Below are 20,759 nucleotides of genomic sequence, written 5' to 3'. Positions count from 1 at the left end.
AAACATCTGGAAATAATGACCAAATGAACTGGAACACAATCCTCCATCGAGTCAACATTCAACATGAGAGCAGCACTTACAGATGGTTAAAGAGACTGAGAGACACCCCAAACAGCATGTGGACGACGCCCAGGATCACCGACATCTTCATCTTGAACGAGTTGAGGAACGTCAGCTTGTTGGTGGCGACGTTCCAGATCTGCAGAGACCGAGTCACCACAACTATACCTTATCCTTTCCATTTAGTTCTTATAGACATTAAATAAATAAGCAATAATATATTGGGAACACTTTATTGGAATTATCAATCATTTGCTTCCCGCTCGGATTCTTTTAAATATCTAAAAACAAATTGAGTATTGTTTTATAAAAAAAAGTAAAAATTTCGTGGAACAGCTGGACCCTGAAGTTTCCAACAGGAAGAAGTGGTTCCGTTTCATCAACATTTGTGATCTGTGTAGGGTTTGAGGCGGCAGGACGGGAGAGTACATTGCAGTCAGAACCCTGAACCTGGACCTAAACACACAGTAACCGTGACACGCAGTAACTGGATCAGCGCACACACTGAAAAAAAAAGAGTTGCAGTGTGGGACTGAGTAAAACTAAACTAGTGTGTGTGGGGTGTCCATGTGTGTATCAATGTGTGGGTGTCCATGCGTGTCTGTTCAATTGTGTATCCGTGTGTGTGTGTGTGTGCGCGCGCGCGCATGAACATCTCCCAGTCTAACCATTTGGTTACTGATGTGGTTCTAATAATTATTGATGACTGAATAAGTTCTTTCAGTCTCTGTGAACATGGCGCAGACTTTATGGAGATACAGTACGTTCACGGAACACTCTGCACATAATGACAAAATCATGACTGTTGCCACTATTATCACTAAATTATAAAGATGGACTGGTTGCACCACAAAGAACAACAGGAAGTTCTTAATTTGTGTTGTCATGGTGAATGTGCATGTTTTACCGGGTCAATCCCGAGTGGATACGGTCCATTAAACACACCAGGAACAGCAGGATCCAACTGTAGAACTGCATTTCCATCAAGTGTCTCAGACCTACAACAGATCAAACATAATGAGCAGAATATTGCATTATACTATACAACAGAACTGACAGTAACATGATACACTATATAACAGAACCTCTTCCGACTTTACCTTGAATAGGTAGAACTTTAGTCGCGCTTAAAATGGCACTTAATTTGAGCACTTTGTAGTTTGGCTTTCTTGAAAAAAAAATATTTTCTTGATTCTTGTTGTTCTGGTTTTGTACCCTCATGGTTGAAATGAACTTATTGTAAGTCGCTTTGGATAAAAGAGTCAGACAAATGAAATGTAATGTAACCTCTCCAAACTTCAGACTTAGCATCCCGGTGCATTTTTGTTAGTTACTGGTGACGTTAACCAGTCTGAATAAAGCTCTGCCAACTTTGCATCAGTATGTTAACTGCTCCACCCGGAACAATAAAACTCTGGACCTATTGTATGCTAATGCCATGGATGCATACAATACTACTGCCCTTCCCCCCCTTGGTAGGTCGGATCACAACCTGGTCCTGCTGACACCAAAGTATGTTCCCCTGGTGCAGAGGCAGCCTGTAACCACCAGGACTGTGAGGAGGTGGACACAGGAGGCTAAAGATGCTCTGCAGGACTGCTTTGAGTCCACGGACTGGGATGTACTGTGTGGACCACATGGGGACGACATCAACAGCAGGACGGACTGTATCACAGAATACATTAAATTCTGTGAACACTCCACCGTACCATCCCGGACTGGACACTGCTTCCCCAACAACAAGCTGTGGATCACCAGTGACCTGAAGGTGCTTCTTAATCAGAAGAAAGCAGCCTTCAGGACTGGGGACAGGGAGGAGCTCAGGAGAGTGCAGCACGACCTGAAGGAGAAGCTCAGGGAGTGCAAGGACTCCTACAGGAGGAAGCTGGAGGCCAAACTCCAGCAGAACAACGTAAGGGAGGTGTGGACCGGTATGAAGGAGATTACTGGGTTCAAGGGGAGAGAGAGACAACCAGGGGGAACCTGGAGAGGAACAACCAGGGGGAACCTGCAGAGGAACAATCAGGGGGAACCTGGAGAGGAACAATCAGGGGGAACCTGGAGAGGGCCAATGAGCTAAACTGTTTCTTCAACAGGTTTAGTTCACCGCCCTCATCTGTCTCCTCCACACCTCAAACACCTCTGCTGCCTTCCCCCCTCGGTGAGCTGCATGGACACAGAGTCCTCAACTCCAAAGGGCTCTTCCACCATCGATGCCATGACCCCCCCCCCTCTGTGACGACTGGCCAGGTTAGGAGACAGCTGGAGAGACTCCACCAGCGCAAGGCTGCAGGACCTGACGGCATCAGCCCCGGGGTCCTGAAGACCTGCGCCGTCCAGCTGGCTGAGGTCCTACAACACCTCTTCAACCTGAGCCTGAAGCAGGAGGAGGTCCCGGTGCTGTGGAAGACGTCCTGCCTGGTTCCAGTCCCCAAGAAGACGACTCCATCTGGCATCAACGACTACCGACCGGTTGCCCTCACATCTCATGTGATGAAGGTGCTGGAGAGGCTGGTCTTGGCCCACCTCAGACCGCTGGTGAAATCTTCACTGGACCCTCTGCAATTTGCGTACCAGCCTCGTGTGGGAGTGGACGACGCCATCATCTACCTGCTGCAACGAGCTCAGTCTCACCTGGATGGAACCGGTGACTCTGTGAGAATCACTTTCTTTGATTTCTCCAGTGCATTCAACACCATCCAACCACTGCTGCTGAGTGAGAAGCTGCGGGTGGTGGGGGTGGACGCGTCCACCGTCTCCTGGATCACTGACTACCTGACAGGCAGACCACAGTTTGTCCGTCTGGGCAGTGTGCTGTCTGATACGGTGGTCAGTGGTACTGGAGCTCCACAGGGAACTGTTCTGTCTTCTTCCTGTTCACCTTCTACACCACTGACTTCCAGTATAACTCAGAGTCAAGACATCTGTAGAAGTTCTCTGATGACTCTGCAGTGGACTGTGTATAACGGATGGACGGGAGGAGGAGTCAGTGGACAGTGTATAAGGGATGGACGGGAGGAGGAGTCAGTGGTCGGTGTATAAGGGATGGACGGGAGGAGTCAGTTTTAATTTAATTATTCTATTTTATTTATTGTATATACTGTGCATTTTTATATTTAATATTTTACTGTTGTTTTATTGCTTTCCTGTACCTATAATGCTGCTGTAGCGAAAAAATTATTTCCCCTTGTGGGATTAATAAAGTATTTATCTATAACAAACAACAGTAACATGTTACACTTTAACAGAACTCACAGCAACATGTTACACTATATAACAGACACCCGAGTAGATGTGACTGGTTCCTACAGCTTAATGCACCGTTAAACTCTTTCAATGATACTTTTTTTAATGGTAAATAACTACAAAAAGACATGATGCTCAATTTCCTGTTTTGATTAGTGTTTCTAGAAACTCTAAATAAAATATCTGCAGATGAACCAGATGAAAACAGCTGAATATGAGCGATTCAGCAGTTCAAAGCCAAGAGCTGACTGACTTACGACCAGTTGGCTCCTTTGGGCCCAAACATTGGCCTGACACTCCAACCAGAGCCGAACATGTTGAGGGACTTGGAGAAGCAGTCGTTGTAAATGATGCCGGTGTAGATGGAGAAGATCCCCATCAGAAGGACGATGTAGCGACCAGCAAAAACCATGTTGAACATCTACAGAGACACACAACAACTTACAAACAGGATATGTTTTTATATTTACAGCGAGTGGTTGAACCATGAAGCTTTATGACAGTATTACGTTATTGTACCTCGTTGTCACTCTTCTGGGCGAGGAGGCGACTCTCTCGAATGACCAGGTAGAGGGCAGCAGAGGTCATCAACACGCCATGACCCATGTCACCAAACATCACAGCGAACAGGAAGGGGAAGGTGATGATGGTGTACGGAGCTGTAAGAGGTGACACACAGGAAGAGACTGTCAAATGGCAAGATTAAAATTAATCCAATATTCAGGTCAATAACATTCAGGACTGAATGTTGACATTTACAAGCTCAAAGAAACTAAGGGCCTGATTTACTGAAGGTCTGCATGTGTGAAATCTCCTGCAAACTTCACATCAACAGCAAAAGAAATGTCCAAGCAGATCTACTGACGACGTGCAGCGAGGATTTCATTTTCCAAATCTACAATTTAACACACGTTGTCCATTCTGTGCGTTTTCCTGCATCATATGTAATATTGGACGTTTCTACCTGAAGGAGTAAAATACTGCGAGGAAACATGGAAATAGACCAATTTATCACCCGCAACGATATTTACTGAACCTGGAAGTAGAAACAGGAGAAGTGATCGAATGTATATTTTAGTATGACTGAAGGTATTAATCAGATGAACATCAGGAGAGACAGCTGCTCTTATTGTGAAGGAGACACGGCTGCTCTTGTTGTGAAGGAGACGCAGGAAACCAGAGAATACGTAGAGAACGAGGTTTTACACCCGTTAAACATTTCTGATGTCAGAGGCAGAAATGATTCAGACATATCGTTTGTCCAGTGTTGACATTTCTGAGTTATTGAATGAACTGAAAGATGATTGACAGCCAACAACAACGAGGAGCCACGAAATACCAGCAATTTAAAAAAAATTCTCCTGACTCAGCATTTTGCTGCCTCTGGGTGGTTCCAGCGTATCTCTGCTTGGATCTCCCTCCAGTCCTGTTATTCAGGTGAGCTGTCACATCCTGAATGAGTCCTGCAGAATTCACAGGTAGCTTCATCAGGTTCACGAGACCTCCAGGAACTCAATGAAACATCAGCTGCTGATCAGTGTCTGTTAGAGGATCTCATCCACCGTCCTCCTCTTTTCTTTAATGACATTTTATTGTGAAGCCTTCCCCCCCCCCCCTTTTTGTTTTTCCCTCTGTATTTACTTTCTTACTGATAATCTCCTATAAAGCATTTTGTTCTTGTTATATTTCTTAATTTCAATGGGATCAGATTTCCTTTTGCAGTCGCTCGGTTTTCCATTGCTGGAATCACTTTAACACACAAACCCTCATTTAAATAGAACGATTTGCACCGGATTTCAATGACGCAATTACTCTGTAAATCACCTATAAAACAGGTGCAAAAAAAAATTTGAAAACTTTTGGAAGGAAGATGCAATTTAGTACCTTGTGATGTCATGAGAGGTCACAAGTGCGGCTAGGGTGGGGTAGTCCATGGGAATGAACCGCAAACAGCAAACGGTTCCCATAAAAAAGGTGAAGTTTTATTCATCTATCACTCAATAACTCAGGTAACTCTCTTTATCCAACAAAAGTGCAAAACAACCAAAAGTGTCTAAGTGGAGATAAGGGGTTGTTTAACTAAATAATAAAAGTCAACTCAGATTGTCCTCGGTTCCACCGGGTCTTCTTCCTTGAGTTCCTCTTCAGTCTGGTTCTGTCCTCTCCGTTAGGCAGTCCTCCAGACTACGGAGCTTTCGGCGCTCCTTCCGTCCCAGTGCTCTCTTCCTCTTTCTCTCTCCTTCTCTCATCTGCTTCCTGCCGGCCTTAAGTCCTCTCTCAATCAGGCGTCTTAAACACCCACACCTGGGTGAGTGGTGAGGCATTCTGGGAGCAGCAGTTTGTAGATTGGCGGACATTTTGTGGCGTGACTGCCAATCTACAAAGGGGATGTAGCACCCATCAACTACCTGGCCCCTCGTGATGCAACAACCTTTATTTGAGATCTTAGTGAATCAGACCCTAAATGTTTTACCAGACTGTACAGTACACAACTGCATGTGAAGCTGAAAGGCCTTTATACCCAGTACAAGGAAGCTCAACATATTGATCCGGCTAGTATGAGAGACTGATGTGTGTGTGTGTGTGTGTGTGTGTGTGTGTGTGTGTGTGTGTGTGTGTGTGTGTGTGTGTGTGTGTGTGTGTGTGTGTGTGTGTGTGTGTTTTCAACAGCATTTACTGCAGTAAAGTTCTGACCTGGGTTGATTTCTCTGTAGTTCCCGATGCCGTAGGCGTCGACAATGTTCTGGAAGCCGGATGTGAACTTGTTGGTCTTGTTGAAGGTCGGTGGAGTTTGCTTGGTCTGCATCCTGTTGAGGATGGAGGGGACTGTGGAGCCGCTCCTCTCCTTTCAAATAAAACTGACTTGTCAGAATGGTCCATGTTGGAGGTGGGAGGCGAGACATAACGTTGAAATGTATAACTTGGTTTAACTGCACCTGTCACCACAACATAAAGTAAACCCTGTTTCCAAAAAAGTGTAAAATGTAAATAATGTTTGATGATTTGGAAAACATGTAAACTGTATTTAATTGAAAAAACAATATATCAAATGTTGAAACTGAGACATTTCATTGTTTTATTAAAATATCTGCTCATTTTGAATTTGTTGGCAGCAACACATCTCAAACAAGTTGGGGCAGGGTCATGTTCACCACTGAGCTACATCACCTCTTTACTTAAAGTTAGTGGTTTTTTTTTTATTTACTTGAGACTTGCTGATATTATGGATGTAAAGAAAGTGATGAAAACTAAATTCAACACCCAACAACTACGAAGCATTGAAGTAAGGTGCACGGAGCTGATGCTACTTATAAAAAGAGATTTTTAGAAATGGAATTGAGAAAACCGTCACAACTTATAGAACTACATATTAAACATTTAGCAGCTAGCAGCTCCCTTACTTACAAGACTGTCACATGACAGATCGCATGAGTGGTTTCCTTCTATATGACCATCTCAGACCATCGTGCAGGTAAAGCCAGCTTATGTGGCCATCCTGGGCTGGCGTGGTTACCCATGGTCTGCGGTTCTGAGACCCATTGAATGTACTACCAAATTCTCAGAAACAACATTGGAAGCAGCTTGTGGTCGTAAAATCAATATTAAATATTCAATAAACAGAAAAGAGTTCTGGTAGATGTTCCTGTGTCCTCTCTAAAACGTGACATCTATGGTGTTATGTTGGTAATAAAACCACATATTTTAGAGTGGCCTTTTATTGTGACCAGTCCAAAGCACATCTGTATGTGATACTTAATAAAAAAAAAAAAACACACAATGAAACTCACCGTTCCTCTGCGCAGAGCAAACTGAATGGAGTCCAGGTCTGAGACGGGACACCACACCTCGGCAATCAGACACTTCTGGGTGACATCAATGTTGCAAAGGTTGAGGGTATGGTAGATGGCCTTCATCTTCCTCACCTTGATGAACCACACCCGCATGGTCTTGGAGGCCGCCTGTAGCACTCGCTGACGGTGGTCCTCTGTTTGGTTCAGCACCTACAGCAGCAGGGAGGAGGAACCTGTTTTAGACTCTGGATCCTGGTTCAGTCATCTTTGGATGTTTGGACAGTGTGAGGTCTGGACAGGGGTGCTGTTTCTTTTATGAGGATAGGATTCTTTTATTTTTGCAAGTTACAGCTTGCCTGTGCATTGAACCTTAGGCTCCACCTTTCTGTGAGTAAAGCTTATACAGCTGAACATATCCTTAACCTTTAGCTCGAGCTAGAGCATACTAGGCTTTACAACATCTGTTCTAGTCAGATCACATGACTGGTTTCCTTGGTGATCATCGAGGGTTACCATGTCAGAGTCACTCTTATTTCTTGTCTATAAGATAGTTGGATAGACTTCTGTAAATGTTACATGATCATTCTCAGGCCACAGCAAGACCTGCTGCATCTTTTCTGTCACTGTACTGTTACTCTGACCTTTGACCTCTGTAGTACGGACTGCATTAATTAATGCTTGTGATCCTCAAACTCTAAACTACCTGTATGAACTCAAAGGATCTCATCTCTGCATCAGTGTGGCTGGATGTTTAAATGTGTTGGAAATGACACAAATGAAGTAATTTACTTCACCAGACTTTCATCGTGTTAATGCACAGAATCAGAGTTTCTATGGAAACGTGCTCTATTGGTAGGTAGGTAGGTAGGTATATACTTTATTAATCCCCGAGGGGAAATTTTTTTTTTTTTTTTTTTTTTTTTTTAGTAGGCTGTGGAACATTGTGTGTGACTGGCAGGCTCAGACTACAGCAGATCTCTCAAGCAGAACCAGAGCTTTTTTCCAGGCTAAATATGGAAAACTTAGGGAACCACAACATTATGAGACAGGACAAAGGTCTTTTACGGATAAGAACTAATACACAAGAAAACACCCACCTACACAGTGAGGGCTTTTGAAATTTGATTGGGAATAAATTATATTCAGGAAAACTAAGCAGAAGCCTGAACACAGACATCCTGTTGTGCAAAATTTCTGATTGATTTCTTGTTGTTTAGTGAGCAGCAGTGTAACAGAGAGAACAAAGAGTCTTTCAAAGAATTGCTAAATTAAAAACAAATCATTGCTAATTGTAATGTCTTGGACAATAAACAGGAGAGGTCATATTCTCCCTCTACAACCCTGTTTCCAATAAAGTTGGGACACTGTAAAATGTAAATTAAAAATACGTGATATTTTGCAAATCATGTAAACTCATATATAATTGCAAACGGACCAAAGACAACAAATAATTTTTGAATCTGATGTCAGCAACACGTCTCCAAAACGTTGGGACAGGTTCATGTTCACCACTGAGCTGCATCACCTGTTCTTTTAACAACACTCTATAAACGTTTGGGAACTGAGGAGACCAGTTTCTGGAGTTTTGAAAATGAAATGTGGTCCCATTCTTGCCTGATAGAGGATTTCAGCTGCTCAACAGTTCAGGGTCTCCTTTGTTGTATTGTTCATGTCCTGATGCTCCAGATGTTTTCAATGACTGACAGGTCTGGACTGCAGGAGGCCAGTTTATCAGCGGACACTTCTACTAGAGAACCATGCTGTTGGAATACGTGCAGAATGTGGTTGGATGTTGTTCTGCTGAAATAAACAAGACCTTCCCTGAAAGAGATGTTGTCTGGATGGCAGCATATGTTGCTCCAAAACCTGAATATATCATTCAGCATTAATGCTTCCTTCCAGATGTTCAAGCTACCCATGCCATGTGCACTAATGCATCCCTGTACCATCACAGATGCTGGCTTTAGAACTGAGCTGATAACAAGCTGGATGGTCCCTCTCCTCTTTAACCTGGAGGATGCAGCGTCTATGATTTCCAAACAGAATCCCAGATTGTGATCCATCAGACCTCAGGACAGTTTTCCACTTCACCTCAGTCCATCTTCAATGATCTCGGTCCAGAGAAGGCGGCGGTGTTTCTGGATCATGTTTCTATCTGGTTTCTTCTTTGGAGAGTTTTAACCTGCATTTGTGGACACAGCGATGAACTGTGTTCACAGACGATGGTTTTCACAAGTGTTCCTGAGCCCATGCAGTGATTTCCACTCCAGAATAGTGTGTTTTTAATGCAGTGCTGCCTGAGGGCCCGAAGATCACCACCATCCAATATTGGTTTCCAGCCTTGTCCCTTGTGTTCAGAGAGTTCTCCAGATTCTCTGAATCTTTTAATGATATTATGAATTATGAGTCTTGGCCTCCAGCAAAACAGTGAGGAACCTTGGAGTCATCTTTGATGAGGATTTGTCCTTTAGACACCATATAAAGCAAATCTCCAGAACTGCCTTCTTTCATCTACATAATATTAATAAAATCAGGAAAATCCTTCCTCAGCGTGATGCAGAAAAACTCATTCATGTGTTTGTTACTTCCAGACTAGATTATTGTAATTCCTTGTTGTTAGGATGTCCAAATTACTCATTAAAAACCTGCAGCTGATCCAAAATGCTGCAGCAAGAGTACTGACGGGATTTAACAAGAGAGATCATATTTCTCCAGTTTTAGCTTCTCTTCACTGGCTTCCTGTGAAATCAAGAATAGAATTTAGAATTCTCTTGATGACTTACAAAGCTCTACATGACCAGGCTCCATCATATCTTAGAGACCTTATAGAACCATATAATCCTAGCAGAGCACTTCTCTCTCAGTACGCTGGTCTACTTGTGGTTCCTAGAGTTTCCAGAAGTAGAATGGGAGGCGCAGCTTCAGTTTTCAGGCTCCTCCCCTGTGGAACCAGCTCCCAGTTTGTGTTGGAGGGGCAGAAACCCTCTCTAGCTTTAAGATTAGACTCAAAACATTCCTTTTTGATAAAGCCTATAGTTAGGGCTGGCTCAGGTAGACCTGAACCAACCCTTAGTTATGCTGTTATAGGCCGAGGCTGCTGGAGGACCTCGTTGCATGCTGAGCTTCTTTTCTTTCCTCCTACTCTTTAACTGACTCGTACCTCACCATCTTTTTCTCTCTCATAGTTTCTTCTTATTATCTGTTGTCTCCATTCAGTTCCTTCACTCGTGTAGTTTCTGTTCTTTCTTTTCCAGATGTCCCGTCATGGAGCTGCATGTCTCTGCTCTGCACTTGTCGTTTCCACCAACAGTTCTCCTCTTCTATCTCTGTGCTGTCCTTTTCTCTCTCTGCTCTCCTCTCACCCCAACCGGTAGAGGCAGATGGCCGCCCACCTCTGAGCCTGGTTCTGTTAACAGATGCTCCGCCCACCTTTGATCCTGGTTCTGTCGAAGGTTTCTTCCTGTTAAAGAGAGTTTTTCTTCCCTCTGTTGGAGGTTTTTCTCCCTTAAAGAGGAGTTTTTTTCCCCTCTTAGCTTATGTGGGAATTGTTGAATTGTTGGATTTCTTTGTATAATATTGTAAAGTCTTGCTGTAAGGACTTTAATGTGTTAAGTGCCATGAAATAACCTGTGTTGTGATTTGGCGCTATATAAATAAAGTTGAATTGAATTGAAATTGAATTGAATGAACTGTAGATGATGAAATCCACTAATTCTTTGTAGTTTTACGTTGAGGAACATTATTCTTAGATTGTTGCACTATTTTCCCACCAAGTCTTTCACAGAGTGGTGAACCTCTCCCCATCTTCACTGCTGAGACTCTGCTTCTCTGAAATCATCTTTTTATACCCAATCATGTTACTGATCTGTTGCCATGGTAGCATAATTAGTTGTCAGATGTTACACCAGGTGCTTTTTTTAAATCTTTACACAAATTAAAAATTTGCATATATTTTTCTTAAAACGATAACATTTCTCAGTTTCAACATTCGATATGTTGCCTTAGTCTATCTTTCATTGAATATGGGTTGACATGATTTGTAAATCATTGCACTAACTGATAAAACACATGCGATATTTAAGTTACCATCTGGAGGTCGTCAATACGGCTGTTGACTCCAGCCAGCATCTCCTTCCTCTCCTGTGGGGTCTCTGGACATGGGTACAGAGAGGCACGGAACCTGCAGAAATGCACCCACCATCAGAGGCAGCTCACAACATGCAACACATGTGTTTCCCCATCATACAGCCTTTCTGATAAAAAGTCCCAAACCTACATGGTGAAGTGACTGTCAATGTTTGTTCAGCAGCAACTACCACAGTAAAGTCATTGGTACATTGTTATAACCTGCAGTCCCTAAAGTAATAAACCATGCACCATATCCACGATCACTGACTGATTACTGACCACAGATCAATTGACAGGATCAGACAAGCAGTCTGAGTCCATCTCAGGTAACATGGCTCCTCATGAGACTCTTCCAGATAATTTGGCACATTTTCACCTCCAGATGAAGCAGCTTTGACCGAAGCAGTTCAACATGTTCGGCCTCCTCCCTGCTCCCTTCACACTCTGACTCCAAGCTTCTTGTTTTTTCCGAGTGTCTTCAATGTCTTCAGCTGCAGAGCCTTCTGAGCCATCAGCTTCTGGATGGGTCGACGATGTCGAGGTGGTCCAGTGTTTGGAGGGGTGGAGCCATCCTCACCGGCTCCCTGCTGGGCCCATCATCTACACTGCCCCTCCCACCCTTGTAGTTGTCTGTCCTGCCTCGAGGCCGTCCTCCTGAGCATCTTCGCCTGTCTGTATGCCTCCTGGCCGTCCACTGAAGTAGTTCCTCCATTCCATCCACCCAAGTTTCCTGCCACCCTGTTGTCCGGCTTTGAGGTCCTGGATTCAGACCCGCCTGCTGGCTCTGGCCAGACCTTGCCTGGTTGCTGGTCTGGACTCCTCTTCACAGAATACTCCACCGCTTCAATAAAACCTGTTGAACTTTGATTACTGAATGTCCGTGTCTGCTTTTGGCTTCGAATCCTGTCTAAATCATAAAATTGTCAAATATGGTTTTCAGTCCAGAGCATTAGATGGTCAGCAGGATTCTTCAGTCAGATGTTTTTCCAATAAACCTGAAGACCGAACTTCTTAAACCTCTTTTGAAAAACCTATAAGCCCGCATCAAACCGGACTTTTTTTTAATATCCCAGAAATGACTGTTTTTAGCAACTTAACTCTTTCATGGCAAAAATAATGTTGATAAGATTTTTCGTCTGGATTCTGACCCACCCTTCACAGATCTTCTTCACCCTGTTCTTCAGCTGGTCGCCCTGGAAGAAGATGATGAACACAGATTTGTGGACTTGGTCTCCCTGTTAGAAAGAGAAGAAAGTATCAGAATCCAGATGAATGTTTGTAGTCAGGATTTTATACTTCTGTAGTCATGGAAAATGTTCTTGTTATGTATCCAGACCGTGGCAGGGTCCTCCAGAGGGTCCTCGATCTCTGCCTTCCTTAAGAAAACGTTACCACGACACACCCTCCACAGCATCCTCTCAAAGGTGGGAATCCTCTCCCTGCTGATCACTCCAGCCACGAACCTGCACCATGAAACATACCAACTGTCAGAGTGGACCAAACACAAGAAAGCAGCACGTTTATTGAGAACCTTTTGACATTTGAGAAACAGTAGAAATATATTTTTTTACTAAGATAACACTCAGACGTTACATGGACAGTTATTAAAGTGGCAGCAGTACATTTAGTAGAACACGTTTTATTATAATTTTTTATCTTTTTTTCCTGGACCTTGGCACACTGATGAGTCTTCATAGATATCTTGTAGATTTCCTCTTTCAGGAGTTTCTCCTCTGTGAAAACCAACCGTTTATTCAGCTGACCAATGACAAATGAATTATTAGTAATCAATTATCTTATATTTTTTATCACGTAGAACAGCAGTTTAACATCACATCGGTGCATTGAGTTTGGACACTGTGATGATGTCACCTTTGTGACTGCTGAGTTGAATAATGCTTCACTGTTCTCTGATTCATCCAGTTTCTACTTTCAGTCATGTGACTAAACTTTTCTTTAGTCATCCATAACTTTTTCTTCCATTCACATGTGACCATCTTAACACTTGATTAAACAGTGAACCCTGTTTATTGGAGGGGATGAAGCAGAGCTCCTTACCCCAGCCTGAGTGGAGCCCCGCGGCCGCCCTCACTGCCCTCCATCAGAGCCGAGGACTCCTCCAGCAGGTTGGGATCCTCCATCTGTCACAGAAACAAGCTCCGTTATTAGACGTCCTTACTTTAGTGCCCAGGGTTTGGATATAATCTAATATTGATAGTGTGACTCAATACAGATTTACTAAAGCAAAATAAAATATAATTTTAGAAGGATCTCCATTGGATTAGTACAAACAAGAGCAATGATGCATTAATTGTGGGATGTGTGTGTCTATGAGGGTGAAACAATCAAACCTCATCAAAGAACTGCTGAGTCCGATGAAGGATGTGTTTGAGTTCCGTCAGCTCCAGGAAGTTCTTCTTCAGGGCTTCCTGGTTGGTGTTGATTTCTTTTAGTTCGTTCTCTAGTTTCTCAAATGTGGCCTGCAAAAAAACAGAGTGTCATGACTATAGGTCATGTAGACAGACATTAAAGTTGTTTAACAGCACATTAAATGATGTACTGATACTCGTTAGGCCGCTAAGTGTGATGATTGATCAGTGATTACCTCCAGATCGATCATGTCTCTAGGAAAAGGAACTTCTGGATTCTCTCCAGTGTCCACTGTTGGGATGTTGGCTTTTTTAATCTCCTTCTCAACAAACCCTGTTCAGCAGAAAATAAACATGTGATAACTGATCTATAAGATAAACATGTGATAACTGATCTATAAGATAAACATGTGATAACTGATCTATAAGATAAACATGTGATAATCTATATCCTTTATGAACATGATGTAACAGGAGTCATAAAGGAAGAGAGATTGAAGCTGTCACTCACTCAGCTTCCTGTCCATCTCCTCACACCTCCTCACTTCATTCACAAACTTGCGCTGGAACACATTTACATCCGGATTTAACTGCAGGTGGAAAAAGAAGAAACACACGATGACATTAATTATTGAGGTCACTAATCGTCAGGAACTGAAGTGAAAAGTACAACCAGTGTTTATCACCTGTCCATGAGTGATGTCATGAACAATAGCAGCTCTGACCTGTTTCACCTGCTTTAGTTAAAAAGAGCAGTTCTATTCAGATACTCACATCTCTGAACTGGACCATGCCCAGTTCTCCCAGCTCACTGACGCAGCAGTAAGCTGCCTCTGACTGGAGGAAGAGCTGGGCCAGAGTCATCTCCTCGCTCCGGAACAGTTCCCCCATGATGACCACTATAAAGAACCGCTGGAGGGACACAAGGACACAAACTGTTCATTGTTGTTTATTCATCTGGAAACTGGTCAAATCAAAGAACATCTAAAGGAATGATTCTTCTTTTCTTTATATTTAACACTTCATTTAATTTGTGTTCATACTTTAATGTTGTTTGTGATTTGCTGTAATAATCTCTGTTTGGAAGAATAAAGTGAGCAGCACACTCCTGCTACTGTTCTGTTTATACTGTACAACATGACATCATTATTATCATTGTCATTAAACTACTCTTTCCTGTGTAGCTGTAATGACTGAGTATTTTCATTTACCAGTGACATTCAGTAAACGATCATATCTAACAGCAGAAAGTCTTCACATTTAAAATGCAACCAGCTCATTAATTGTTTTAAACCCCTCACAGGTCTCCTGTTCACGGTGCTAGTTGGTTGGACATCAAACTCATTCAATCTAGCGTTAAAATGACCCATGGACTCCTCATATTAAGAAATGAATTGACAACAATTCTACTAATTGATGAATAGTTTCCAATATCCTCTGGTTCCAGCTGACTGGAAGAATAATTAACCTGATCAATCAATAGTCAAAATAATTACTAGTTGTTTATCAAAACCAAAAACAAACATTTTTCAAACCTAATTAAAAAATTTCCAAACTCAGGCAGCACAAGTCAGTGTGTCGGTTGGACGTCTGTCTATGAATAATTTGAGAAATATGAAGGAGAAGAATGCATTTTTTTCACAGATTACATAAATGTGAAATGAGATATCAGAAAAATAATATGACTCATAAATAATATGATCTATGAATAGTATGATTCAAACTCTGACATTCATACATTATGATTTGATGTAAAGGGTAAACACCATTTTCACTGCAGTCTGATTTTAATATCCAGTCGTTCCTCATGCATCTACATGCTCCTTAGGAAGATGCTAAAGCTAACCATGTCTTCCCTGTAACAGATGGACATCAGCATGCTAACACCACGGTGACCTAAATATCAGGCTGCTGAACGGCATCATGGGGATTATACAAATATAAAAGAAAAGTATAGTTCTGTCTTTTATGAGACCCACACAGGCATACAGAGCATCTCTGATATCGCTCCATCCTCCCTGCTCCTTCCTCCCTGCTTCTTCCTCCCTGCTTCTTCCTCCCTCATCCTTCCTCCCTGCTCCATCCTCCCTGCTCTTTCCTCCCTGCTTCTTCCTCCCTCATCCTTCCTCCCTGCTCCATCCTCCCTGCTCCTTCCTCCCTGCTTCTTCCTCCCTCAGCCTTCCTCCCTGCGCCATCCTCCCTGCTCCATCCTCCCTGCTCCTTCCTCCCTGCTTCTTCCTCCCTCATTCTTCCTCCCTGCTCCATCCTCCCTGCTCCATCCTCCCTGCTCCTTCCTCCCTCATCCTTCCTCCCTGCTCCATCCCCCCTGCTCCTTCCTCCCTGCTCCTTCCTCCCTGCTTCTTCCTCCCTCATCCTTCTTCCCTGCTCCATCCTCCCTGCTCCATCCTCCCTGATCCTTCCTCCCTGCTCCATCCTCCCTGCTCCTTCCTCCCTCATCCATCCTCCCTGCCCCATTCTCCCTGCTCCATCCTCCCTGCTCCTTCCTCCCTGCTCCATCCTCCCTGCTCTATCCTCCCTGCTCCTTCCTCCCTGCTCCATCCTCCCTGCTCCTTCCTCCTTTATCCATCCTCCCTGCTCCTTCCTCCCTCATCCTTGCTCCCTGCTCCATCCTCCCTGCTCCTTCATCCATCCTCCCTGTTCAATCCTCCCTGCTCCTTCCTCCATGCTCCATCCTCCCTGCTCCTTCCTCCCTGCTCCATCCTCCCTGCTCCTTCCTCCCTCATCCTTCCTCCCTGCTCCTTCCTCCCTCATCCTTCCTCCCTGCTCCTTCCTCCATGCTCCTTCCTCCCTGCTCCATCCTCCCTGCTCCTTCCTCCATGCTCCTTCCTCCCTGCTCCTTCCTCCCTGCTCCATCCACCCTGCTCCTTCCTCCTTCATCCATCCTCCCTGCTCCTTCCTCCTTCATCCATCCTCCCTGCTCCTTCCTCCCTCATCCTTGCTCCCTGCTCCATCCTCCCTGCTCCTTCCTCCTTCATCCATCCTCCCTACTCCTTCCTCCCTCATCCATCCTCCCTGCTCCTTCCTCCCTGCTCCATCCTCCCTGCTCCTTCCTCCATGCTCCTTCCTCCCTCATCCATCCTCCCTGCTCCATCCTCCCTGCTCCTTCCTCCCTGCTCCATCCTCCCTGCTCCTTCTTCCATGCTCCTTCCTCCCTGCTCCATCCTCCCTGCTCCATCATCCCTGCTCCTTCCTCCTTCATCCATCCTCCCTGCTCCATCCTCCCTGCTCCTTCCTCCCTGCTCCATCCTCCCTGCTCCTTCCTCCCTCATCCTTCCTCCCTGCTCCATCCTCCCTGCTCCTTCCTCCATGCTCCATCCTCCCTGCTCCATCCTCCCTGCTCCTTCCTCCATGCTCCTTCCTCCCTGCTCCATCCCCCTGCTCTATCCTCCCTGCTCCTTCTTCCATGCTCCTTCCTCCCTGCTCCATCCTCCCTGCTCCATCATCCCTGCTCCTTCCTCCTTCATCCATCCTCCCTGCTCCATCCTCCCTGCTCCTTCCTCCCTGCTCCATCCTCCCTGCTCCTTCCTCCCTCATCCTTCCTCCCTGCTCCATCCTCCATGCTCCATCCTCCCTGCTCCTTCCTCCCTGCTCCATCCTCCCTGCTCCATCCTCCCTGCTCCATCCTCCATGCTCCTTCCTCCCTGCTCCATCCTCCCTGCTCCATCCTCCCTGCTCCATCCTCCCTGCTCCTTCCTCCTTCATCCATCCTCCCTGCTCCTTCCTCCTTCATCCTTCCTCCCTGCTCCATCCTCCCTGCTCCATCCTCCCTGCTCCTTCCTCCCTGCTCCATCCTCCCTGCTCCTTCCTCCCTGCTCCATCCTCCCTGCTCCATCCTCCCTGCTCCTTCCTCCCTGCTCCTGCTCCTCCTCCTGCCTCCTCCCTCCCATCCTCCATGCTCCTTCCTCCCTGCTCCATCCTCCCTGCTCCTTCCTCCCTCATCCTTCCTCCCTGCTCCATCCTCCCTGCTCCATCCTTCCTCCCTGCTCCTTCCTCCCTGCTCCATCCTCCCTGCTCCATCCTCCCTGCTCCTTCCTCCCTGCTCCTTCCTCCATCCTCCTTCCTCCCTGCTCCATCCTCCCTGCTCCTTCCTCCCTCATCCTTCCTCCCTGCTCCATCCTCCCTGCTCCTTCCTCCCTGCTCCTTCCTCCCTGCTCCATCCTCCCTGCTCCTTCCTCCCTGCTCCATCCTCCCTGCTCCTTCCTCCCTCATCCATCCTCCCTGCTCCATCCTCCCTGCTCCTTCCTCCATGCTCCTTCCTCCATCATCCTTCCTCCCTGCTCCTTCCTCCCTCATCCTTCCTCCCTGCTCCTTCCTCCCTCATCCTTCCTCCCTGCTCCTTCCTCCATGCTCCTTCCTCCCTGCTCCATCCTCCCTGCTCCATCCTCCCTGCTCCATCCTCCCTGCTCCTTCCTCCTTCATCCATCCTCCCTGCTCCTTCCTCCTTCATCCATCCTCCCTGCTCCTTCCTCCTTCATCCATCCTCCCTGCTCCTTCCTCCCTCATCCTTCCTCCCTCATCCTTCCTCCCTGCTCCTTCCTCCATGCTCCTTCCTCCCTGCTCCATCCCCCCTGCTCTATCCTCCCTGTTCCTTCCTCCCTGCTCCATCCTCCCTGCTCCTTCCTCCCTGCTCCATCCTCCCTGCTCCTTCCTCCTTCATCCATCCTCCCTGCTCCTTCCTCCCTCATCCTTGCTCCCTGCTCCATCCTCCCTGCTCCTTCCTCCTTCATTCATCCTCCCTGCTCCATCCTCCCTGCTCCTTCCTCCATGCTCCATCCTCCCTGCTCCATCCTCCCTGCTCCTTCCTCCCTGCTCCATCCTCCCTGCTCCTTCCTCCCTGCTCCTTCCTCCCTGCTCCTTCCTCCCTCCTCCTTCCTCCCTGCTCCTTCCTCCCTCATCCTTCCTCCCTGCTCCTTCCTCCATGCTCCTTCCTCCCTGCTCCATCCTCCCTGCTCCATCCTCCCTGCTCCATCCTCCCTGCTCCTTCCTCCTTCATCCATCCTCCCTGCTCCTTCCTCCTTCATCCATCCTCCCTGCTCCTTCTTCCTTCATCCATCCTCCCTGCTCCTTCCTCCCTCATCCTTCCTCCCTGCTCCTTCCTCCATGCTCCTTCCTCCCTGCTCCATCCCCCCTGCTCTATCCTCCCTGCTCCTTCCTCCCTGCTCCATCCTCCCTGCTCCTTCCTCCCTGCTCCATCCTCCCTGCTCCTTCCTCCTTCATCCATCCTCCCTGCTCCTTCCTCCCTCATCCTTGCTCCCTGCTCCATCCTCCCTGCTCCTTGCTCCTTCATTCATCCTCCCTGCTCCATCCTCCCTGCTCCTTCCTCCATGCTCCATCCTCCCTGCTCCATCCTCCCTGCTCCTTCCTCCCTGCTCCATCCTCCCTGCTCCTTCCTCCCTGCTCCTTCCTCCCTGCTCCTTCCTCCCTCATCCTTCCTCCCTGCTCCTTCCTCCATGCTCCTTCCTCCCTGCTCCTTCCTCCCTGCTCCTTCCTCTCTGCTCCATCCTCCCTGCTCCTTCCTCCTTCATCCATCCTCCCTGCTCCTTCCTCCTTCATCCATCCTCCCTGCTCCTTCCTCCCTCATCCTTCCTCCCTCATCCTTCCTCCCTGCTCCTTCCTCCATGCTCCTTCCTCCCTGCTCCATCCTCCCTGCTCCATCCTCCCTGCTCCTTCCTCCATGCTCCTTCCTCCCTGCTCCATCCCCCCTGCTCTATCCTCCCTGCTCCTTCCTCCCTGCTCCATCCTCCCTGCTCCTTCCTCCTTCATCCATCCTCCCTGCTCCTTCCTCCTTCATCCATCCTCCCTGCTCCTTCCTCCTTCATCCATCCTCCCTGCTCCTTCCTCCCTGCTCCTTCCTCCCTCATCCTTCCTCCCTCATCCATCCTCCCTGCTCCTTCCTCCCTGCTCCATCCTCCCTGCTCCTTCCTACCTCATCCATCCTCCCTGCTCCATCTTCCCTCATCCTTCCTCCCTGCTCCCTGCTCCATCCTCCCTGCTCCTTCCTCCCTCATCCATCCTCCCTGCTCCATCCTTCCTGCTCCATCCTTCCTGCTGCATCCTTCCTGCTGCAGCTCTGTCCTTCCTGGCTCAAGTACGCCATGATGCTGCTGAGTCCACCACCTGTCACCTGCTCCCGTCACAGTCTGCTCTTAGAAACACTGAACACGCTCCTCTGGACATTTATCATGAATACTAACGTTTAGTATTAATTATTAGTTTTTATAATGTTGATATGGATGTGTTCCGCTCTCAAGCGACACGGTGCCTTCAACAGCTGATCCTTACGGAGCCTTCAGGCGGCCGTTAATGGCGGTGCAGCGTTACAGTCCATGTTTTAACAGTGATTCGGTTCGGTCCTTCGGTTCCGTTCTAAACGAACCGACAGAACCGGCGGCTGTTCTCACGGCTCAAACGTCACAAAATGGACTCATCGTGCTGAGGATCACAGTTCACTGACGCTTAAATAATAATAATAATAATAATAATAATAATAATAATAATAATAATAATAACAATAACAACACTAATAATAATAATAATAATAATAATAATAATAATAAATATCCATGGACTCACCGTGGTAGATGCTGCTCAGCGGCTCTGCTTCCTGTCACACCGTCCCGTTCGGAGGATGCTGTGATGGTCGGTGCATCACTGCAGTGACCTTCGGCAGGAAATACACGCGAGGACACGAAACTTCAGAATAAAAGCATTGTGATTTTACCTCAAAGATATGTTGTATTTTTTACGAATAATCCAAAAATCATTATGAAACTAATACAGTTCAAGATTCACATACCGTCAATCACCTGCAACGGTGCTTCGTATTATACAAATTACACAAAGATTTGTCAATATTGTTTTATTTTGAAAACTTTGACCGGTAGCTTAATATAAAATTCCGTGATTAGACTGCACATGAAATGGACCGAAAAAAGACAACGAATTGATCCAAGTGTAACCCACACACACACACACACACACACACACACACACACACACACACACACACACACACACACACACACACAGACAGTTGAAGTTTGAAGAGAATTGAGAGGGTTCCTCAGACACAACCATGAACAGCTGGTCAGAATATCATGAGCAAGGGTTTCTATGGTTACTACAGTTACTATAGTTATCAAAG

The 20,759-nt window shown here is 46.2% G+C and overlaps 2 protein-coding genes across 3 annotated transcripts in view; one reads left to right on the top strand and one right to left on the bottom strand.

Moving 5' to 3' along the window:
• atp6v0a1b (ATPase H+ transporting V0 subunit a1b) overlaps nucleotides 1-20,275 on the bottom strand; it is a 34,229-nt gene extending 13,954 nt beyond the window's left edge. For both annotated transcript variants that reach the window (XM_069688123.1, XM_069688124.1), the window contains exons 1-15: nucleotides 20,189-20,275; nucleotides 14,369-14,506; nucleotides 14,106-14,184; nucleotides 13,831-13,928; nucleotides 13,577-13,705; nucleotides 13,284-13,366; nucleotides 12,562-12,688; nucleotides 12,378-12,460; nucleotides 11,184-11,277; nucleotides 7,095-7,307; nucleotides 6,001-6,151; nucleotides 3,826-3,965; nucleotides 3,564-3,727; nucleotides 968-1,058; nucleotides 81-199 (exon numbers count right to left, since the gene is read on the bottom strand). In XM_069688123.1, the coding sequence (XP_069544224.1) occupies nucleotides 81-199; nucleotides 968-1,058; nucleotides 3,564-3,727; nucleotides 3,826-3,965; nucleotides 6,001-6,151; nucleotides 7,095-7,307; nucleotides 11,184-11,277; nucleotides 12,378-12,460; nucleotides 12,562-12,688; nucleotides 13,284-13,366; nucleotides 13,577-13,705; nucleotides 13,831-13,928; nucleotides 14,106-14,184; nucleotides 14,369-14,485 (1,688 nt within the window). In that variant the 5' untranslated portion in view covers nucleotides 14,486-14,506; nucleotides 20,189-20,275. The remainder of the gene's footprint in view (nucleotides 1-80; nucleotides 200-967; nucleotides 1,059-3,563; nucleotides 3,728-3,825; nucleotides 3,966-6,000; nucleotides 6,152-7,094; nucleotides 7,308-11,183; nucleotides 11,278-12,377; nucleotides 12,461-12,561; nucleotides 12,689-13,283; nucleotides 13,367-13,576; nucleotides 13,706-13,830; nucleotides 13,929-14,105; nucleotides 14,185-14,368; nucleotides 14,507-20,188) is intronic.
• LOC138614592 (caveolae-associated protein 1-like) overlaps nucleotides 1-20,759 on the top strand; it is a 59,560-nt gene that overhangs the window by 3,532 nt on the left and 35,269 nt on the right. The gene's annotated exons all lie outside the window — the stretch shown is intronic.

Source organism: Brachyistius frenatus, unplaced genomic scaffold (genome assembly GCF_029030835.1).
Source record: "Brachyistius frenatus isolate BFR_SWC_R1_liver_20210118 unplaced genomic scaffold, ASM2903083v1 Contig_529, whole genome shotgun sequence".
Taxonomy (NCBI): domain Eukaryota; kingdom Metazoa; phylum Chordata; class Actinopteri; family Embiotocidae; genus Brachyistius; species Brachyistius frenatus.
Note: the sequence above shows the minus strand (reverse complement) of the source record. Positions and strands in the feature narration are given on the sequence as shown.